The sequence below is a fragment of the Apis mellifera genome, linkage group LG13, assembly GCF_003254395.2.
Source record: "Apis mellifera strain DH4 linkage group LG13, Amel_HAv3.1, whole genome shotgun sequence".
Lineage (NCBI taxonomy): Eukaryota > Metazoa > Arthropoda > Insecta > Hymenoptera > Apidae > Apis > Apis mellifera.
The window spans coordinates 5,985,243-6,004,448 of record NC_037650.1 but is presented as its reverse complement, the minus strand read 5'-3'; the positions used below and the strand labels follow the sequence as shown (position 1 = coordinate 6,004,448).

At 37.5% G+C, this 19,206-nt stretch overlaps 5 protein-coding genes across 7 annotated transcripts; 4 read left to right on the top strand and 1 right to left on the bottom strand.

Moving 5' to 3' along the window:
- Positions 1-1,100: 1,100 nt before the first annotated feature.
- LOC726391 (carboxypeptidase B) lies at positions 1,101-6,502 on the top strand. 2 transcript variants are annotated; one of them, XM_001122133.5, is made up of 9 exons: positions 1,101-1,774; positions 2,059-2,373; positions 2,449-2,548; positions 2,668-2,773; positions 3,188-3,349; positions 4,399-4,612; positions 4,692-4,922; positions 4,984-5,168; positions 5,740-6,502. In XM_001122133.5, the coding sequence occupies exons 1-9, from the start codon at positions 1,593-1,595 to the stop codon at positions 5,904-5,906; spliced, it is 1,662 nt and encodes a 553-aa protein (XP_001122133.3). In that variant the 5' UTR covers positions 1,101-1,592; the 3' UTR covers positions 5,907-6,502. The 2 variants fall into 2 exon arrangements, with proteins under 2 accessions (XP_001122133.3, XP_016771273.2); XM_016915784.2 differs by having other exon boundaries at positions 4,984-5,178; positions 5,740-5,882.
- A 204-nt stretch (positions 6,503-6,706) lies between these two features.
- On the top strand, positions 6,707-10,746 carry LOC726352 (transmembrane protease serine 11B-like protein). The gene is made up of 8 exons (XM_016915694.2): positions 6,707-6,858; positions 7,048-7,336; positions 7,724-8,039; positions 8,231-8,386; positions 9,305-9,407; positions 9,509-9,815; positions 10,028-10,334; positions 10,415-10,746. Exons 1-8 carry the CDS (start codon positions 6,816-6,818, stop codon positions 10,577-10,579), a joined length of 1,686 nt encoding a protein of 561 aa, XP_016771183.1. The 5' UTR covers positions 6,707-6,815; the 3' UTR covers positions 10,580-10,746.
- A 133-nt stretch (positions 10,747-10,879) lies between these two features.
- LOC726329 (venom peptide isomerase heavy chain) lies at positions 10,880-12,276 on the top strand. Its single transcript, XM_016915785.2, has 4 exons — positions 10,880-11,053; positions 11,209-11,524; positions 11,599-11,914; positions 12,014-12,276. The coding sequence occupies exons 1-4, from the start codon at positions 10,957-10,959 to the stop codon at positions 12,182-12,184; spliced, it is 900 nt and encodes a 299-aa protein (XP_016771274.2). The 5' UTR covers positions 10,880-10,956; the 3' UTR covers positions 12,185-12,276.
- LOC410452 (carboxypeptidase B) lies at positions 12,226-15,701 on the bottom strand. Its single transcript, XM_006560375.3, has 6 exons — positions 15,399-15,701; positions 14,957-15,151; positions 13,429-13,562; positions 13,161-13,336; positions 12,851-13,079; positions 12,226-12,764 (listed from the first exon to the last, which is right to left on the bottom strand). The coding sequence occupies exons 1-6, from the start codon at positions 15,679-15,681 to the stop codon at positions 12,402-12,404; spliced, it is 1,380 nt and encodes a 459-aa protein (XP_006560438.1). The 5' UTR covers positions 15,682-15,701; the 3' UTR covers positions 12,226-12,401.
- Positions 15,702-16,127: 426 nt separating this feature from the next.
- LOC408428 (peptidyl-prolyl cis-trans isomerase A2) lies at positions 16,128-19,065 on the top strand. 2 transcript variants are annotated; one of them, XR_003305964.1, is made up of 6 exons: positions 16,128-16,286; positions 16,940-17,144; positions 17,211-17,413; positions 17,476-17,618; positions 17,718-17,831; positions 17,974-19,065. XR_003305964.1 is itself a non-coding variant. In XM_391975.6 (5 exons), the coding sequence occupies exons 1-5, from the start codon at positions 16,179-16,181 to the stop codon at positions 18,068-18,070; spliced, it is 756 nt and encodes a 251-aa protein (XP_391975.4). In that variant the 3' UTR covers positions 18,071-19,065. The 2 variants fall into 2 exon arrangements, 1 of the variants encoding a protein (XP_391975.4); XM_391975.6 differs by lacking the exon at positions 17,718-17,831 and having other exon boundaries at positions 16,179-16,286.
- The last annotated feature ends 141 nt before the right edge of the window (positions 19,066-19,206 follow it).

Here is a 19,206-nt window from a genome sequence, read left to right as displayed (position 1 = left end):
TGTTCTTCAACTGCAAGATCGGGAAGATCAGTCTGGATCTCGTTGCGAGGGGATCTCCCTCTTCTTCAATCCAATCCAATCGTCGATGGATGGACGAAACGAAGGTCGAGGGATTTTTTTTTTTTTTCTTTTTCTCGTCGTAGACACACCGTGCTGCTGCTAGTCAAAATTCGACGCGTATACTCGTATATAAAACGAATTCTGAGACAAGGAACGTACGAGATCTCGATCGCAAGGATACAATCAAGGATCCGAAAGATTTTTCTTCTCGATCAATCTCCTCTACTTTCTTCCTCGATGTCGTCCCCCGTGGCCGAGCGACCTCGCGGATGGCCGCGCGGCGCGATCATCTCTCCCCGCCTCTTTGTATCTGTGTACGTTTCAATTTCTTTTCGTACAAGTGGAAAGCCGACTAACAGAGTAACATTAATTTAACACCAGTCATTATTATAATATAATTATTAATTATTAATTACTTATTTACGCTCTATCATTACGTACGTTCACGCAATAATTGTATTGCCGCAATATACCCGGGGAAACACCCGGGTAATGCTCTTATAGTTGTAAACGATAATAAATCATATTCGCAGCGTAATCCCAGAATGATCCAATCCCTCTTTTGATTTCAGGAGAGAACGATTTAACATTTTACAAACGGATTATGGAGAGGTATGAGAACTTTGCCCCCCTCCCTCCATCTCTCCCCCACCTTTTTCTTTTTTCTTGTTTCTTCTCGCAAAATATGCTCGTTATTATCTAATAAATCATATATCTGGACTAATAATCTTACTTGAACGATGCAAAAGTAGAAGAATGATGAAAAGTGAACGGAAATGAAAATTATCGTGAAATACGGTAAAAACTTTACTTTCCTCGTTACGTTAACTTGTAAATATCTGTGTGTGGTACAGTAGAATTATTTAAAACGAAAGGGAAACCGGTCAAAAGAAGAAAAAAAGAAAGAAAAAAGAAAAAAATTAGCGCGATTTCATTCCGCAACCTCCTGTTTATCATTTTTATCTCGAGGTTCGAGGAGAGTTGGACAAGGATTGAACAAGGTAGGTAAGAAAATTACCTCCTTCGATTACCGTTAACGAATTAGAATGGAATGGTGCTGTAATGTCACGAATAAAAGTGTTAAAATATTTCCTGTCGACCGGATTCCTCTCGATCGAAGCAATAAACGATTAACTCTCCGAACAATTCAAAAAAAAGAAAAGTAAATGAATAAATAAATAAATAAATAAATAGAAATATCATAATCGACGAGAATTGGGAAAAGAATTAAAGATGAATAAATCATCGATCCATCCACATAGATTTATTCGCAAAGGATCGGAGTAGAATTTATTTATTCCACTAACCTTCTATCCACCATCCATCCACGAGGCCATAAAAGTTCCCACGAGGTGTATTGAATAGCGCACAGAAATCCCGTAAGTCAAGCCCGTGGGGCAGGTCCAGTGAAATTGTCGTTTTTCGCGTACGGAGCAACGGAAAGACTGGTTTGCACCAGACACGGATTAGTCAACGGGAAGACGTCGCGACGACCGTACATCCCGGTACATGCCTGGGGATTCAGGCCGGCCATGGCTGTCGACTTGAAGTCGATTTTCCGCCTCGTGTTCGGTTTATCGGTGATCATCGCCTCGGATCGAGCCACGGCTCGGCCGCAGCGCGCCGATTTCGAATTTTTGCCCGCGGGGGAGTACAATTGCTCGTCCTTGAACAAGAACGATTGGCCGTTCGATAAGAAGAATCGTGAAGCAAGGTTGGAGGAATATTATATTTTTCGTGGCTGAATTTCGATCTTTCCCTTTTTTTTTTTTTTGTTCAATTTTGAATAGAATTTTTCAATTTTCAATAGAACGTTCATATGAGGTTTGGTGATCGTTTGTATTATTTTATAATTATCGTCGATCGTGGATCGTAATTTTTGAATACATTCCTCGCTCGTTGGAATTTAAAGATAAAGATTGGATTTCCAGTGATTCATAAAGATAAAACTACGATCGAGGATTTGAAAGAAAAAAAGAATCGTGGATTTTGTTTTAGATTTACGGTAGGAGAGAATATGGTGTACAACGAGACGGAAGATGATTTAACAATCGATAATGAAATCAGAGGATTCTCTTTCTCGAACATCGTCGATTCTGTGTTCACCGTGATGGCTAACGGACTCGATTCCATCGTGACTAGTATCATCGGCACGGAGAAAAGTGGCAAGCCTAAACCCAACCGAGTGAATTACAAGAATTATCAATTGATCAGATTGTTCCCTAGTTCCCAAGGCCACGTGAAGGAGTTGAAGGAGCTGAAGGAGACCGAGACCGAGGATATTAAATTTTGGAGCGAGCCGATGTACAACAAGTGTGTTTCGTGTATTTCCCTCTTTCTAACTTCTTCAATCTCAATTCTATGAATTACTTTGATAATTTATTCTAGAACAACCGACGTGGTCGTCGCCCCAGATCTTGTCTCCGAACTGAAAATATTCCTTAGAGACAAAGGAATCGATTTCAAAGTTCTGATAACGAATATTCAGGTACGAGATGATATCGGAAAAAAGATTATTAAAAAAGAAAAGCCGAGTCGAAGATAAAATTAATTCTTACGACAAATCGTTTAATTGCTTCTTTCCTTTTTTTCCTTCCTTTGCGATAGAAAACGATAGCGAATCAAAATCCAAAAATGTCGAAGGAACAACGCGATGATCTGGTCTCGAGCCAGGGACACAGTATGACTTGGAAACGATATCATCGGTATGGAGGTATGACAAATTGTCGAACTTGGAAATTTTCTATTATTCTGATATTTAAACGTTAGTTACATCCTTTGAGATTCGGAATTCTACGTGAATCTTGGCGAAACGAACTAACAACTCTTTCCCATTGAACTTTTCTAATAAAGGAAACTTTCAGCGCGAATATGATCCCCTGGTTCCAAGTAGCCCCTCCACCGTTCTCAATCTCCTCTTACCATTCCTGCCTTCCTCCTATGCCATACTCCCAACCTATCTCTCCCCACTACTCCCCCACTACAGGATAATAATATTCCTGTTAGAATTGAATTCACGAAGAATTATCGAGCGTTGCAACGCATTTTACAATATACGTTTTTATTTTTATAACGAATATATAAATAAAATCTTTGTATTTTTCTTTCTTTCTTTTTTTTTTTTCAGAGATCGTCAGGTACATGGAGTATCTAACTCTGAAGTATCCTAAACTGGTCGAAGTGATAACGATAGGTCACAGTTACGAGGGTCAACCCATTAAAATGGTCAAAATTTCGAACGGGCGAAACAAGAAGAATGGATCCAAATCGGCTGTGTGGATAGACGCTGGTGAGTTTCGATTCCCATATTATATCATAGCAGGAAATAAATTTGTCTACATCGAGAAAAAAAAGAAAGAAGAATACGCGTAAAAATTATACACGACATTCGTCGTACGTGGCTCAAATTTTCTTCGGATCGCAGCGCGTTTGATCTTTGACAGCACGAAAGCGGTTTCTTTATTATTATTCTCGTTGGTTATTCCGTGGAATTTATGGTTCAAACGACGTTGTGTACTCCGCATAATAAACGTGGAAATCCTTCCGCGCACGGCTGCACGCACGAGGCAATTTCTAGCCTGGAATCCATTTCTTTTTGAAAGAAATGATCGATTTCCTGTGTACGATTAAAATTCCAAGGCCGGGAAGATAGGATGTTGGATAGATTCGTCGGATAGATACGGAAATTTATGCGCGATACATTTATTTATTTCTTTCTTTTTCAATAAGAAGCTAAATATAATTGATAAAACGATAAAATTTTGTAATATTCGTGCAAAACCAGTTTAAAGTTACATCAGAATTTATATTTAAAGATTATCTCATTTAATTAATGTAAATAAGTAAACATACTGTAAACACCGAGTATGAATCGATGTCCACCTCTGAGAAACAGTTATTCCTGTATGAATAAGTCAGCATCTCATACAGCATACTTTTAATGCTTGTAGTTTCGTATCTCTTTCTAATTATCTTGTTTCGATCAAATATTACATATACAAGAACAGTAATAATAAATTACCGGAAGATATGCAAATGAAGAAATAGAAAAACTTCTTTCTTCCTGAGATTAATTTAATTTTTACGATGATGTAATTGAAATAATCAAAATATCAAACTTCTCAAATTTTTCCTTTTTTTCAAAGATTTTCTTGGAGAAAGTTATGCGCGAATCTCGAATTTCCCTTTAATTGTCGAAGCATGAAATTTTTCTCGAAAGAAAGAAGTTTCGAGGAGGCAGAATTTTTCAGAGGAGCATTTTTCATGCTCAACGCGTTCCACGACGCGATCCTGTCCCGTTATTCCGTATTTTTCTCGAATTGTCCTCACATTCGGTAGGCATGCACGCGCGCGAATGGATCGGTTCCGCTGTAGCGACCTACATCGTCAGCCAGTTAGTCGAGAAGAACTCGAGCTACGCTAAATTGCTGGAGAATTCAGACTGGATGATCTTGCCTGTCGCGAATCCGGACGGGTACGAGTACAGTCACACGAGCGACAGATTGTGGAGGAAGACGAGGAGCAACCACGAGGAGAATCAAGACGACAGTCGGTACGACGATCCTCGTCGTCCTATTTTTTTTTTTAGAAAATGGCAAGAACGATAATAAATATTTTTTCTCTTTGCATAGGTACACCGATTACAGCTTCCTTCAATTGTTGAACCATTACGCGAAGTGGTTATGGGGTAAGTGCGAGGGCGTCGACCCGAACAGGAATTTTGGATACCATTGGGGCGAGGTGAAGGAGGGTGGGGCAAGTCTGGACCCCTGCCACGAAACTTACGCCGGTCCACGAGCCTTCTCCGAGCCGGAAACCAAGGCGATGGCCGATTACATCTTGGCCAATAAGAAGGATATCAGGTATATCGATTCGAATTCACATTTGATCGAGGACGGATGGAATAAAATAAAATTGTTCAAGGGTTTATCTGACGTTGCACTCTTACTCGCAAATGTGGCTCGTCCCGTGGGGATACACGTATTCGAAACCGTCCGATTACACGGAATTGATGAGCGTAGCTAAGAGAGCAATAGGGGCGATCTCGAAGGTGCACGGGACCGATTATCAGCTCGGTCCATCAGCCGATTTGTTATATCCAACCTCAGGTATGGTCAGGTACGATTAATTACACGGATAGAGGGAAGGTGGGAAGTAAACGATTCTTATCAATCTTGTTCCGATAATTAAAAATTAAAAAGTATTCCCACCTTCATTTACGTGCTCTCTCTTATGTGTTTGTTTCGTAACAATTAATTAAACTGATAATGAATTGTCGAGCACAAGACTTGGCCGAAAGATTATATATAGAATTAATATTATATATAGCGATTGTGTGTAGAAAAAATAAAGAAATATTTTTAGAAGTGTCAAGTATTAATGTGAAATATTTTTTTTTCTTTTTTTGCACGGGCAATTAATCGATGATACAGTTCTTTTTTTGGATTTTCGTTTACATCAGATTTGGTGCAAAAATGTCAAATACTTAAATTTAATTATATCGATGCACGAATATCTTTGTACGCGAATTTGGAAGGCTAAAGAATGGTCAATGAAAATACGATAAATTGGAAATTTTGCAATTTTTACGATATAATGAAAAATCTTATTGATTTCTTTTAGCTATTTGCTAAAATTCTTATTGGATAGAAAAATTGAAAAATACTTGGTAAATTTTAGGTGCTTCTGACGATTGGGCCAAGGGTGTAGCCGGTATAAAATACGCTTACACGTTGGAACTTCGTGATCGAGGAACATACGGATTCTTGCTTCCAGCATCGCAAATCGTGCCCACTGCTCGTGAAATTTGGGCAGGGATAAGAACGATCGCTCGTTTAGTAACGTGAGATCCGCGAATGGCATCGATCTCTTCATTTTCTGAAATAACTTTCATCGTTTTTCGCGTTTACAGAAGGAGATTAGAAAGTTTTTTATTAGCGAAATATCTGAAAAATCTGTAGAGATTGATAACATGATTGCTGATAATGTTTAGCATTGATGTAAATCGAAGATAATTTTTTTTCTGCAGCAATTATCGAATATGAAGTGGGAAATTCTTTTTGCGAGTAATTAATTAAAATATAAGAAAATTAATAGCGGGATTTTTTTATATTTATTGTATACGTTTTAAATAGAAATACGATCGCGTATTTATATTATAATGATTTAAACGATGACGTGTAAATATTGTAAATTATTCATAGAGATAATCTAATCTAATAAATGTATATCCAATGTTGTATATCGATTTAAAATGATTTATAAATGCTGTATAATGAAATGAAACGAATTTTTAAAAATTGTGATTCACTATTTTGAGATAAAAACGTGTCGAAAACGTTTACTTAAACGATAGGATTTACGTTATTATAAATAATTATGATTTTGTTAATTTTTTTTATATCTATAAGATTATTTTAACAATTTAATTAAACAGTTCAATTGAAACACTCGAATTCAACCATTGAAGCCTTAATTAAACCAATAATAATAATAATAATTGAGAATATTATTAATTATTGGAGATGAAAAAATTCGATCTGATGAAAATCTTGAAAATCTTATTGATCGATAATTAATATCTTTCTACAAAAGTGAACATTTTATTTTAATGTAAATATCTGACGCAAAAATAGTATCAAGTGGACTCCTTATCAATTATAATTTTGAATTATCATCAGATATCGAGTTACAACATCCTATATAAATCGTAATTTCCACTAGATTTTTCAAATTGTACAAACAATCGTACAACAATGCTCGTCAAGTGTCTATTGGCCACTATTCTCGTAATCCAGGGTAAGAGAATAATATAATTAATCTCACTTATTATTTAAATCCATTAAGTATCCTTATATTTTTATATTTTTAAAATAAATCTCATCGGTAAGATGATCATTATTATCAAATCCGTCAAAAATATCGAAAATATTTCAATAAGAAACGATAAAGTTGATAAAGGTATTAATAGATGTTATCTCTCTACAGCCTGTTTGGCCAAATCCTTGGAACCTCGTATCACGGATGGCGTCCCCGCCGCTCGTGGTGAATTCCCATACCAAGTTTCTGTTCAATGGGGAATCCCACCCTTAACTCAATACAGCCACTCGTGTGGTGGATCCATCCTGAACGAAAGATACGTCCTGACCGCGGGACACTGTATTATGAAAGTTGGAAAATCTAGAGTTATTGCCGGGAAATACGAGCTGGACAAGACTGAATCTTCTCAACAAGTCGTTGACGTGGCCAAGAGTATCGTTCACAAAGGGTACAAAGGGTGAGCAAAATTTATTTCATCTTAGATTAGAGAATTATTCCAATCTCGTGTTTAAAATAAAATCAATTTAAAACTTGATGGTCAATTTGTTGAAATAAAAAAAAAAGGAAGAAAAAGAGAGAGAGGGAAAAATGGAATTGATGATGTTTAAAAAACTAAAATAGAAATCAAAATATTATTAAAAAGATATATCAAAATATTTTCTTCGTCGTTTTCTTTCTCGTTGATCAAGAAAGACGATACGTAATCTCGTCTCGACATTTCCCATTCTCGAAAAAAAAAAAAATGAGACGAGATAAGAAGAGAGGCGATCTTTCAATTGTTGACTTGGAATAAAATCGGTATCGCTCGTGCTCCACTAATATAATTTTCTTTATTTTATTTTAGCGGAGTTGCGCAACACGATATCGCTCTTCTCGTCCTGAGCTCCCCCTTGAAATTCAACAACTTGGTACAACCCATTACCCTGCCCAAACAAGGAGAGAAACAAACTGGACAAGCTGTTCTCTCTGGATGGGGATCAATCTCTAAAACAGCAAAACCAACCTTACCAAACATCCTTCAAAAGGCTAATGTACCTATCCTGGACAACGCTGAATGCTTGAAAGAACTTACTTCCCAACACGTTGTTGGAACCCAACCTGAATTGTTCGACACTCAAGTCTGTAGTGGTATCGCTGGCAAAGAGGTGTCTGCCTGTTCCGTAAGTACATTAATTTATTTTCAATCGTTAAATGGTTGTATATATATTTTTTTAATTAAGACTTGATTTTTTCTGAGATCTTTTTAAATTATACATCGAGACGAAAGTTGATTTAAAAAGATTCGAAAAAAAAGTTGAAAGATTTTCTCATACTAGAAGAAATCTTTTGCATTTATTTTTTATTTTTATAGGGTGACTCTGGCGGCCCACTCGCCCAAAAGGTGGGTACAAAATCTGTACAAGTTGGTATCGTTTCATGGGGTATGATGCCCTGTGGATCATCCCACATGCCCTCCGTATACACTCGAGTGGCCTCTTACGTAAACTGGATCCATGAAAATATGTCTTAAGCTCGTTTCGATTGTGCACTGATTTGGCAAAGTTTGCTCGTAAAATTTTTTTTAATAATAATAAAGAAAAAAAATTGAAAGGATATATTTAAAAAAAAAAGAAAAAAATACGATAAATTTATTAACAAAAAAAAACGATATATGATACTTAAAAAAAAACAAAAATATCTCTAAAATAAAATTTTATAATTATATAATTGTATAATTGTATAATTATAAATTTTTATAATTAGAATTTTTCGAATAAAACGATAAAAAAAACGATTTTGACGTTTTTATTCACTTTACCTTTATCTTGTATTTTAATTCGATAAAATAAAACGATAAATTAAATTATAATTCAAAAGATTAAAAATTAATCGATGTAAGATAAATCGGAAAGATTGATTAAAAAGTAAAGAGAGATAAATGAGATAAATTTCTTTTTTTAAAAATTTCATTTCCAATTCATTATTAATATACAATGATTCATAACAAATGTTTGGATCTTGCGATAGAAAATCTTTCTAAATATAATAATAAAATATTCGCGAAAGGAAAAAATAATATTTAAAAATCTAAATGAATCGCCAATACTGATAACCTTAATTAGTGAATATATATATATATATATATATATATATATATATATATATATATATACACATTAATATTACTTTAATTATTATTATCGTTATCTCGTGTCAGAAAAAAAAATAGAACAATTCGAGTACAGACACTTTAAAATTCAATCGTTGCACAATTCCAAGAAAAAAAAACATTCTATTATGTACGAAACTGATAAAAGGAAGCACACCATCAATTCTATCTAATAAATACGCAATAGATGACTGTGGAAACTTTGTAATCTTATTGCTTATCGATAACACTTTCATGAATTAAACCGTAATTTTTTCGATTTCCTGATATCGATAACGCACGATCTATATAAACTCTGGCCAGAATGCAATATCTCAAATTATCAAAATGTCTCTCAAACTGTTTATTTATATTGCCTTTCTCGCGGTGGTCGCCTCCGGTAAGTGAAATTTTTAACGCGTAAGATGGTTGTCAAAAAATCAAATTTTTCATCTTTATCAATCGCGTTCTTTTATTCGATTTCTAATTATTCGTTTACAGCGAAACCCTACCGTGGCTTCAGAATATCGTTATTCGACACTCGCATAGTGGGAGGAAACGAGGCTAAGCAAGGACAATACCCATGGCAAGTTTCTTTGCAATGGGGATGGTTGTTGGGTTATTCTCATTTCTGCGGTGGTTCTATTTTATCCGACCGATGGGTAGTCACGGCTGGACACTGCGTCCTGGCTGTTCCGGACTACGGTAATTTCGTAGTCAAAGCCGGAAAGCACGACTTGAAAGTAGTAGAGAGCACCGAGCAAACAGTCGCGGTTGAGAAATCGTTCGTGCACGAAAAATACGTAGGGTAAATACGAAAACGTCATTTAAATTTAAAGAAACGAATATATAATTCTCCCTAATTAATATTCTTCTCAATTTTCATCCATAAAATAGATTTCATTCAGAATAGAATAATAGAAGTTGTATTATTAATTTGTTTGATTATTTTTGCAGATCTATCTATCCTCCCTTCTTTTTTTTTTTACATATCCAACGTATTATTCTTATTAATTTCAGAGACGTGGCTCCTTACGACATTGCGTTACTGAAACTGGAGAAACCTTTGAAATTGGGTGGCGCTGTACAACCGATTAATCTTCCAAGTATTCCATCCACGCCAAGCGGAAGGGCGACTTTGACTGGTTGGGGATCGACATCGAGAACCAGTACCCCGTTAATGCCCAGCAAACTTCAAACGGCCTATTTGCCGTTACTCGATCTGGCCGCTTGCAAACAAGCCATAGAAAAACTTACTGGTCCGTCGCCGTTGCACGAGACCAACGTTTGCACTGGACCGCTCACCGGTGATTACTCCGCGTGCAGCGTAAGTATCACTTCGCTTCGATATCTTCTGGACTTATGAACAAATTATTACAAATTATTAATTACAAATTGATTTCGAAGGGCGATTCCGGCGGCCCACTGGCGCACAACGCGACTGGAAAAGCTGTACTCATCGGAATCGTTTCCTGGGGAATCGTCCCGTGTGGAACCGTCGGCGCACCGTCCGTATACACCAAGACTTCCTCCTTCCTCACCTGGATTGGAAACATCATGGCAAGGAACTGAATATCTCAATTATTGATAATCTTATTGATTAAAGAGTTTCGACATATGTACGATGAAAATATAATACGAGTATATTTTTATGGAAAATATAAAGAATTTGTAATCAGTCACTTCAAAAGTTATATCTATTCTTGATACGAGAAATAAAGAAAAATTGTTCAACATCATTGCGTTCAACGTCATTAATGGATAAAGAAGGGAGGAGGAGGAGGAGGAGAAGGAAGAAAAAGAGTTTGTCGTCGAGATACGATAAACTAGTTTAAATTCTGGTTATTCTAAGTTGTAGGAAGGTAGGAAGAAATGATTCCAGTTCCTCTTCGATATGCTCTTCCGCGATTGCTTTCGCCTTCGCGCCATTCGATCTCGATTCCTCGGTGATGAAACAGTTCCACGAAATGACGAATAATCGCGTATACGGAAAATTGTTACTAATTCTTCGGTTAATGAGTCTGGCGTGGTGTGCACAAGTTGATGGTGAGAGGAAAAAAAAAAAAAAAAAAAAAGAAAAAAAAATTTCATTCAATTTTATCGTACTATCCTATTCCGAATATTGCTATCTATAAAAAGTTAGAGCCGATATGGATTAATCCTATCTGAACTCAATTCTCATCTCTTCATCGCTCGCTTAGAGACGATCTCGAGCATAGCGATGTTGGCGCAAAGACCAACGAGGATCGTCGGAGGGAGGGACGCGGAGAAAGGGTTGCACCCTTGGCAGGTGTCGGTGCAGTGGGGCGATCCAGCCAGAGAAATCCCGACGAAACACATTTGCGGCGGTAGTTTAATAACAGCCGGATGGATATTGACAGCTGGCCATTGCAAAACTCTGTCACCGTCTATGGGAGAATTTCGAATACTCGCCGGCAAGTACAAATTGAAAGTAATCGAGGAAACCGAACAGGAGAGATTGGTGAAGAACGTGTTCGTTCATCCACGATACAAAGGGTGAGACTTTTTTCTTTTATTATCCGTATACAATTCGAAAAATTGAATGTATCGAATTCTGGCGTGTAATTCAGGAGTGTAGGCCCGTATGATATTGCATTGATGCAAGTGGAACGGCCATTCGAGTTGAATCTTTTCGTTTCCACCGTTTCCTTGCCGTATCCCGATACGATCCCCGTTGGAGACGCCATGTTGACCGGATGGGGTAGCATTGGAAGGAGCCAGGCTCACGAGGCGCCGGAGAATCTTCAAGCAGCCGTGCTCCCGATCATCGATTACCAATTGTGCGACAAGACGATCGCGAAAAGTTTAAAACCGAAAGAGAAGAATCCTCTTCACCCGACCAATGTCTGCACCGGTCCTTTGGACGGCAGTTTGGCAGCTTGCAAAGTATAATATATGATAAGAAAAGAAAAAGAAAAAAAAAAGAAAGGAAAAAGTTCGATTCTCGTTCCATTTTCTAATTCTGAAAATGTATAAAATTTTCAGGGTGACTCAGGAGGGCCTTTGGTCACGAAGAATGGTTTCGGTGAGGCGGAGGTGATGGGAATAGTCTCGTGGGGTTTGTTTCCCTGCGGAAGGAAGAACGCACCCTCCGTGTACACAAGAGTTTCCGCCTTCATCACGTGGATCGCCGTAATCATGTTAAATTATTCGTAAATCGTATAATACGAGTAATGTAAGAATTACCTCGAGAGGAATCATTGTTAACGCTTGTTTGTTTTTTTATTCAATAAATAATTCCCGTTTTCGATCATCTTATTTCCTACATACACACACATACATATATATATATGTAAAATATAATAATGTACATATCGCGTATAATAACTATTGTTATTTATACAATTTACTCTACGATTCGATTCGTAACGAATTACAAAGATTTGCAAGCTTCCGTTACGACCATAACCGCGGCCAACGCTTCCTTAGCCGTTGGTACGATGTAACGGGATGGTAGAACGAAACCGTACTTGCCGGTATCCCTTAATTCGACCGTGTACGTATATTTCATCTTCAGGATGGCCTTCGCCCAGTCGTCGGACCCACCGGAAGCCGCGTACAACGTCGTGGCGCTGTTTCCAACCGTGTAAGCGCTTCTTGCCCCGTCCGCCTTCTTCATTGCCGTGGACATTTGCTTTCCAACGGCGTCGAGATCCGCGTAATCAGGCGGCACCCGTTTGTCGTAGCCCCAAGGGTACAAGATGTATTGGCCGTAACTATGGAACGTCAGATACGCCTGGAACAGTTAAAAACTAAGTAAGTAAATCGATCCTCCAGAAATACGATATATAATAATAATAATGAATCGATGATAATTCTCACTTTAAAATTGGCGGAGCTAGCTTCGAAGAAATATCGAATGGCGTTGGTCTCCGGTTCGGAGAACGGGCCTGAGCCAGCGTAAATCTCCCGGCAAGGATCTTTGCTAGTTCCCAGCCCACCCCATCGATAGCCGAAGTTCCGGTTAAGATCGACACCGGTGCACAGACTGCCCACCGAGCGTTTCCTGTTCTTTCTCCATAAACGGTCTTTCGTAAACGTGTACTCGTACCTGCCCAATGGAAGGAAGAAACGTTAGAGTTGATTATAACCTTCTTGCAACACGGATATGTATAGATACGTTTCAACTTACCCATCGGGATTCACGACAGGGAGAATATAGTAATCGGCCTCGAGTGCCTCGCTATTTTCAACCAAGTGATTGATAACGTAAGTGACCGAGGCTGGAGAGATCCATTCTCGCGCGTGAATACCTCCGTCGATCCACAATGCCGGGGAATTTGATTTTCCGTTGCTTATTCTTATAACCTATCTCGCGGATTATTTTTTTTTTTATCGTCGATTATATTTTTCTTTCTTTTTTTTTTATATCATTCCTTTTCTTTTTTTTTTTTTCGTACCTTGAGAGGCCTTCCTTCGACGGAATGACCGATGGTGACGACGGAACAAACGTCGGGGAAAGTTTCAGCCAGGTAATCGAGGTAACCGTGAATGTCCTCGAGTCGGTGGTAACTGGTCCATTCCATTCGATGACCTGACGGGTATACCTTCAAGATTATTCAGAGGTTGCACGTTCGGTGTCCTTGGACGAGACGTGAAAATATTCCGCTCCGTGGATTCAGAGACGTGGACTCTCGGATTAATTGATCGATCCGATTGATTTTTTTTTTATCAACGAATAAACGTTCAAACGAAACGAAAGATTAGAATTATTCTGAATCAACGAAGCGGGTTGTGCGCGCATGAGGCTCACCCCTAAATTGCCAAGAGCCACCGACACCGTACACGCTAGTTACAGGATAACGAAGAGGACGAGGACGTGAATATTTACTTGGCCTGATCGCGACTCTCTGCCACCAAGCGTAACGAGCTAGAAAATTACTAAAAAAGCTCAGTATTCAATGATGTATTTATGGGTCTTATGGTTAGTTAGTTGAAGCTTATCGTACGATTATTTTGCTGAATCAATGAAACGTAATAAGTAAAACGAATTTTTTTATTCAAGATGCAATTGTATAATCGAAAGGTAAAAATTGTATCAAGAAGTATCGTTTCTTGAAGAGAATTTCGTCGAGATTTTCGAGTGATTTATCTATCGCGAACGTTTTAAGACCGTGATAAGATTCACTGACCAAGAGTTCTCGTTTTCGCCAACTTTCGAACCGGGCCAATTGCCAACGCGCATCTCGACGACGACTGTCCGGGTGCAAATAACGGTACCACGATCGAAACAACAAAATCGAAAACGTCTTTGGTCGAATTGGAGATGCGCGGGCGCACGTAACTGTTAATCAACATTGTAGACGTGTCGAAACTGGGTTAACGGGTTAAATCGCGACGAGGGCAATAACCTTTCGGTTCGGAAACTTTCCGATCGAAAACAGCGAGTGTTTTCTTTTTTTTTTTTTTTTTGATGACGCTGAAAAAATTCTCTTTATCAAATCCAAAAATAGCGTGGGCAAGGAGCGAACGTTTAAGAGGCGGAAAAAAACACGTAGGTATTAAAATGTCGTTAATCAAAATCACGATTTCACGCGGTTGTTCAGAACGAGTGAAAAAAAAACGACGGTTAAATAAATCGTCGATAAAATACACTTATCGAAATCACTTTCGAATATACACGATGACTATGTATGAATGACGTTCTCGGCTTTCTTCGCCGCGTGACTCGAATACGCGATAACTATTTAAGCGAGTGAGTCGTCAAACGTCATGATTCGTGTCAGTGGAACAAATAAAATAACAAGCGAAACGTCGTTGAATTGTAATCCTGGATGAGCGAAATCGATCGTAAAAGCGTCGCGGTTGCGTGGTAAATGGAGATGATTTTCAGCGATGAATGAAGAGAAAGAAGAAGTATCAGGCAGGAGGAAAGCGATGATGGAATTGCCATGATTTCGAGAAAATGAAATATCGGTTGGTGCAAACCTTTGCGGCCTTGCAGCTCCTCCATCTCTTGCTCGGAAAGCGACGGATTCTCCTCGTCTATCGCTTTCTGCAAATCCTCGATCACCACTTGATAGCTCAAATCTTTTTGTTTCAAGTAGCGAGACAATCTCGAAATTTCTTCCGAGCGTACCATTACGTCTACCGCTGTGTCGTTGCCAGCCCATAACGACAATACTACGACAAAGAATAAAGAAATAAAATAAGAAAATTATTTTTATCCTCTCAATCAATCTCTTCTATCTTATTTCTGTACAAATTAATTTGAGAAACATCCGTCGATGGATATTCACGTTTATCGAATTGGATAAAATCGACACGATTTTTTTTTCTTTTCCATTCAAACTTTTCCCTTACGATTGAAAGAAGACTAAACTCTGGAGATTTAAAAATTCTCCCTGGAACGGAGGAAAAATTTACGAACATCCAGCCTCCTGGAAGTCCATGGTGACGTTCGACACTATGTCCTTGTGCCCCTCCACCCTCCAAACTTGAGCACCATCGTACGTTACTTTGGCATCCCTCACTCTGACCGCCCTTTGAATCGTCTTGGAGTTTTCCGGGGCAGGCTCGTCCACGATCTCGATCCAGTCGGGGATCACGAATTCTCGTTTCTGACGATCGATCACCGCCCCCGCAACGGCAACGACAAAAAGAAAGGAGAACGCGACGAAGCGTGCATTATGTGATCGACCGGTCCTCTCCATCGCGAACAACTGTCCTTGGATCGACAATAGTCCCTGCTTTTATAATATTCGAGCCGGTCGACGATCGGGAGTAACGGGACTTAACGAGCTCGCCTCGATCCTTCTCGATCGTGGAGGTCGTTTCGAGGATCTTTGACCCCATCTTTGAAAAAAATTCGTATATATTTCCACGGAATTCATCAATCGATATTTTTATCTACTCGACGAGATTTCTTGATCTGTCCCGAAATTGAGATTGAGAACTTTAAAGAAATATAAATGAATTTTAACGATTACGTAATACGATAACATAATTATATAATTTTACCAGGATTTTTTTATCAATATTTAATGACACATTTTATTGTAACTAATGTTAATGATACATAGTTATTTCGTCGCACGAATTTAAAGCAGTATCAACGTGGTTTCAATCAAGGAATATTCCGCGCAAGCGTCCTCGTGCTCGTTCAGTCGTCGCGTGGTGCTTCTGATCGCATTTAAGTGCGGGTTGAATTATGAAGCTGCAACTATCAGGGGACACGGCACATTCTAAACGTAATCGTAAAATCATGAAGATTCTGTTGGCGATAGCCTGCCTGGTCGGATTGGTCGCAACTTTCGAGGTATCGTTTCGAATTTAACATTTTGGAAATATCACTTGATACAATTGCGTCTCAAGTTTGCGTACCGTTATCTGAAAGATTATATTTTAAAAGAAAAGATTTTTTTAATGTCATTCGATAATGAAGAATAAGGGAAAATAAGAAGGACGAAGGTTGGAATTTGGAAATATAATTTCTGAGGTTGAAGAAATTTTTGAGATACCAAAAAGAATTGGAAGAAGATCGAAAAGTGATATAATATCGATGTGATTAAAAAATCGTTAAGAAACGGTGATTTTCCGATGAAATTTCGAGGAACGAATTTCCATTCGCTCGATTACGAAAGAAATATAAAAGAGGGACGAAGTACATCGTTCCGTGCTTTTCTGGTGCTGCATAAGGTTTCCTTCATCTGCTCAATACTTGCACGCGTTCGATTCTCGACGATTCTTGGCGAGGATAGCGTTAGAATAGCGTGAAACTTGAACGTGCGTGAAAGTCGTGTGAAATTTAGTCGGGATGAGAATTATTCACGAGACATCGCACGAAATTATTCCGTATCTCGATTCACGATTAAACCATTGTTAAACCAATCTTCAGGATTTATCGATGGAGCAAACAATTTTCTTTTTTTTTATTCTCTTCTTACTGACTTGTCAAATTTTCAATTCCAGAAAAACAATCTCACTGTAGTCGATCAGGTGTACCTGGACATTATGATAGACGATCATCCAGTGGGAAGAATCGTCATAGGGTTATTCAGTGACGTCGTGCCTAAAACTACGAAGAATTTTCTCACCTTAGCCACAACAGGGATTGGGGGAAAAACTTATAAGCACAGCAAGTTTCATCGAGTGATCAAGAAATTTATGATACAGGGTATGAATTCAACTGGTATTATTTAATATTAAAAAAAGTAGAGGCATTGGTTGATTTTTTTTTCAGGTGGAGATATAGAGAATGGAGACGGTACTGGATCGATCAGTATCTATGGGAAAACGTTTGACGACGAGAATTTTGAGATTGGTCACAACGCTCCTATGTACGTGAGCATGGCGAATGCCGGAAAGAATACGAATGGATGTCAATTCTTTATTACGACTATTCCAACACCCTGGTTAGATGGAAAGCATACAGTGTTCGGGAAGGTAACGAGGAAATACGTTTGTCGAGGATGCAAGAAACTGTTATTTTTTTATTTTTCTCGTAGGTGATCGAAGGGCAAGATGTAGTTTTCAAGATCGAGCAGACGAAAACGGATGCTGATGATGTGCCGGTTAAACCCGTGATTATCTTCGAATGTGGCTCCATTCCTACCCCGTCTCCTTTTAAAGTGGATGATAATATTTACAAGTAAATCGATTAATTTTTTTTTTTTTAAAAAAGTATCGTAGTCTTTCAAGTATTTATTATATAGTCTTCGTTAGTTATAATTTTTCAATTTCTTTTTAGAAATGTATAAATTTAAAGTATATGTATATGAACTTTATCGTAAATCGTAGTATTTGATTATATCTTGTAGAGAAAAAAATACAGTAGAAAAGGATATAGTGTGAGAAGTAGAAGGTATGTAATTGATCTATAAAAAAATATAAATTTAAAATGCATTGAAATTAAATGTAATTTTGAATAAGTAATAAGTTTTAATCGATTAATGAATTATAATAAATATTTCTCTTATTAATTTTTTATATCTCTTAATTTCCAGTATCTGGGCATGGATAAAAGCAACATCTATACCATTAGGTTTCAGTTTCTCAGTTCTGGCCGTGTTCCATTACATGATGAAGAAACTAGACGTGTAATTATGCAATATGCATAAATTTATTTCAAAAACAAAAGGTTCAGAAGGATTCAAAAAATTATGCCTATAATGGACACGAGAAGTAACGAGAAAAATTGCATTTCGTAACTTTATAGTTATCGAAAGGTAAAGAAAAAAGGATCACAAGGACGAATTATTATCAGGAAATAAAACTTTCTAAAACTAAATCGTAATTTAAGACACGAGCAACGAGAATCGTAAATTAATTCTAGGAAAATTTCCCTTCTTTTTTATAATATTTCGTCCATTCATGAATATCAAGACGCAGTCGCCATCTGGTAACGAATCGATTGTACTAATCCATTGAATTTGCAAGGAAACTTTCAAATACCTACTCCCGTGATTTAACATCTCGTTATTTAACATCTCCACCATCATTATTGAACCCTGTTAACGGAGAAGCTCGAAAAATAACAGGAGCGGAATTATGCTACGATCTAAACTCACCTCCATTCTTTTTTTCATAATTTTCCATCCTTATTTGAAACCTCCTCCACCTGTTCTACCATCCTGTTAACCTGCGAGCAAATAACAGGAGCAGAGGTAAGTTATAAATTAAAGTTGGTATTCTGACTAGAATATTTTTGTTGGCGTGTACGATACCTCTACCATTGTTCTGCATTTCTGTTAACATCAGATGAAAATGACAGTAACTGGATAAATCGAATTGGTGTTCAGAAGAAAATTTATCTTCCTCCGTTTAATACCTCCATCACACTTCTACATTCCTAATAACTCACGCGATTTTTAGTTGAATTCCATATTCAGAGAAGATAATGAGCGTGTTTTATACTTTATTGTTACTTCTCTTGCCTCTTGCTTGCGAATGTATGATATGGGAACGATAAAATGGAACAAGGAGATTTGAGAAGAAGATTTATATCTTACATTATTTATTTTTTTCTAAATTTATATTTTTATTCCATCCAATCGAAAATTCAAATTAACATTCATAAAGATGATCAAAATTCTGAATCGAGGAGTACAAAAATCAATCTTTGAACCTGTCCGAAATATAAAAATTAATTCAAAATGAAGCCTCGACGATAAGATAAAATCTAAAAATTAATGCTTGTATCATTCGATCTAATAACGCGAAACAATCATATAACAAAT

Excerpts from the sequence above, each read along its gene's own strand:
- LOC408428 (XM_391975.6), top strand. The coding sequence starts at position 16,179 with ATGAAGCTGCAACTATCAGGGGACACGGCACATTCTAAACGTAATCGT. Across the intron at positions 17,145-17,210 it reads CAAGAAATTTATGATACAGG|GTGGAGATATAGAGAATGGA; the intron begins GTATGAATTCAA and ends TTTTTTTTTCAG. Across the intron at positions 17,619-17,973 it reads GTGGATGATAATATTTACAA|TATCTGGGCATGGATAAAAG; the intron begins GTAAATCGATTA and ends CTTAATTTCCAG.
- LOC410452 (XM_006560375.3), bottom strand. The coding sequence starts at position 15,681 with ATGGAGAGGACCGGTCGATCACATAATGCACGCTTCGTCGCGTTCTCC. Across the intron at positions 13,337-13,428 it reads TCGAAGGAAGGCCTCTCAAG|GTTATAAGAATAAGCAACGG; the intron begins GTACGAAAAAAA and ends TCCGCGAGATAG. Across the intron at positions 13,080-13,160 it reads CCTGTCGTGAATCCCGATGG|GTACGAGTACACGTTTACGA; the intron begins GTAAGTTGAAAC and ends TCCATTGGGCAG.
- LOC726329 (XM_016915785.2), top strand. The coding sequence starts at position 10,957 with ATGAAACAGTTCCACGAAATGACGAATAATCGCGTATACGGAAAATTG. Across the intron at positions 11,525-11,598 it reads GTTCATCCACGATACAAAGG|GAGTGTAGGCCCGTATGATA; the intron begins GTGAGACTTTTT and ends CGTGTAATTCAG. Across the intron at positions 11,915-12,013 it reads GCAGTTTGGCAGCTTGCAAA|GGTGACTCAGGAGGGCCTTT; the intron begins GTATAATATATG and ends TAAAATTTTCAG.
- LOC726352 (XM_016915694.2), top strand. The coding sequence starts at position 6,816 with ATGCTCGTCAAGTGTCTATTGGCCACTATTCTCGTAATCCAGG. Across the intron at positions 9,816-10,027 it reads GTGCACGAAAAATACGTAGG|AGACGTGGCTCCTTACGACA; the intron begins GTAAATACGAAA and ends TATTAATTTCAG. Across the intron at positions 10,335-10,414 it reads GTGATTACTCCGCGTGCAGC|GGCGATTCCGGCGGCCCACT; the intron begins GTAAGTATCACT and ends TTGATTTCGAAG.
- LOC726391 (XM_001122133.5), top strand. The coding sequence starts at position 1,593 with ATGGCTGTCGACTTGAAGTCGATTTTCCGCCTCGTGTTCGGTTTATCG. Across the intron at positions 3,350-4,398 it reads GGCTGTGTGGATAGACGCTG|GCATGCACGCGCGCGAATGG; the intron begins GTGAGTTTCGAT and ends CACATTCGGTAG. Across the intron at positions 5,169-5,739 it reads TTTGTTATATCCAACCTCAG|GTGCTTCTGACGATTGGGCC; the intron begins GTATGGTCAGGT and ends GGTAAATTTTAG.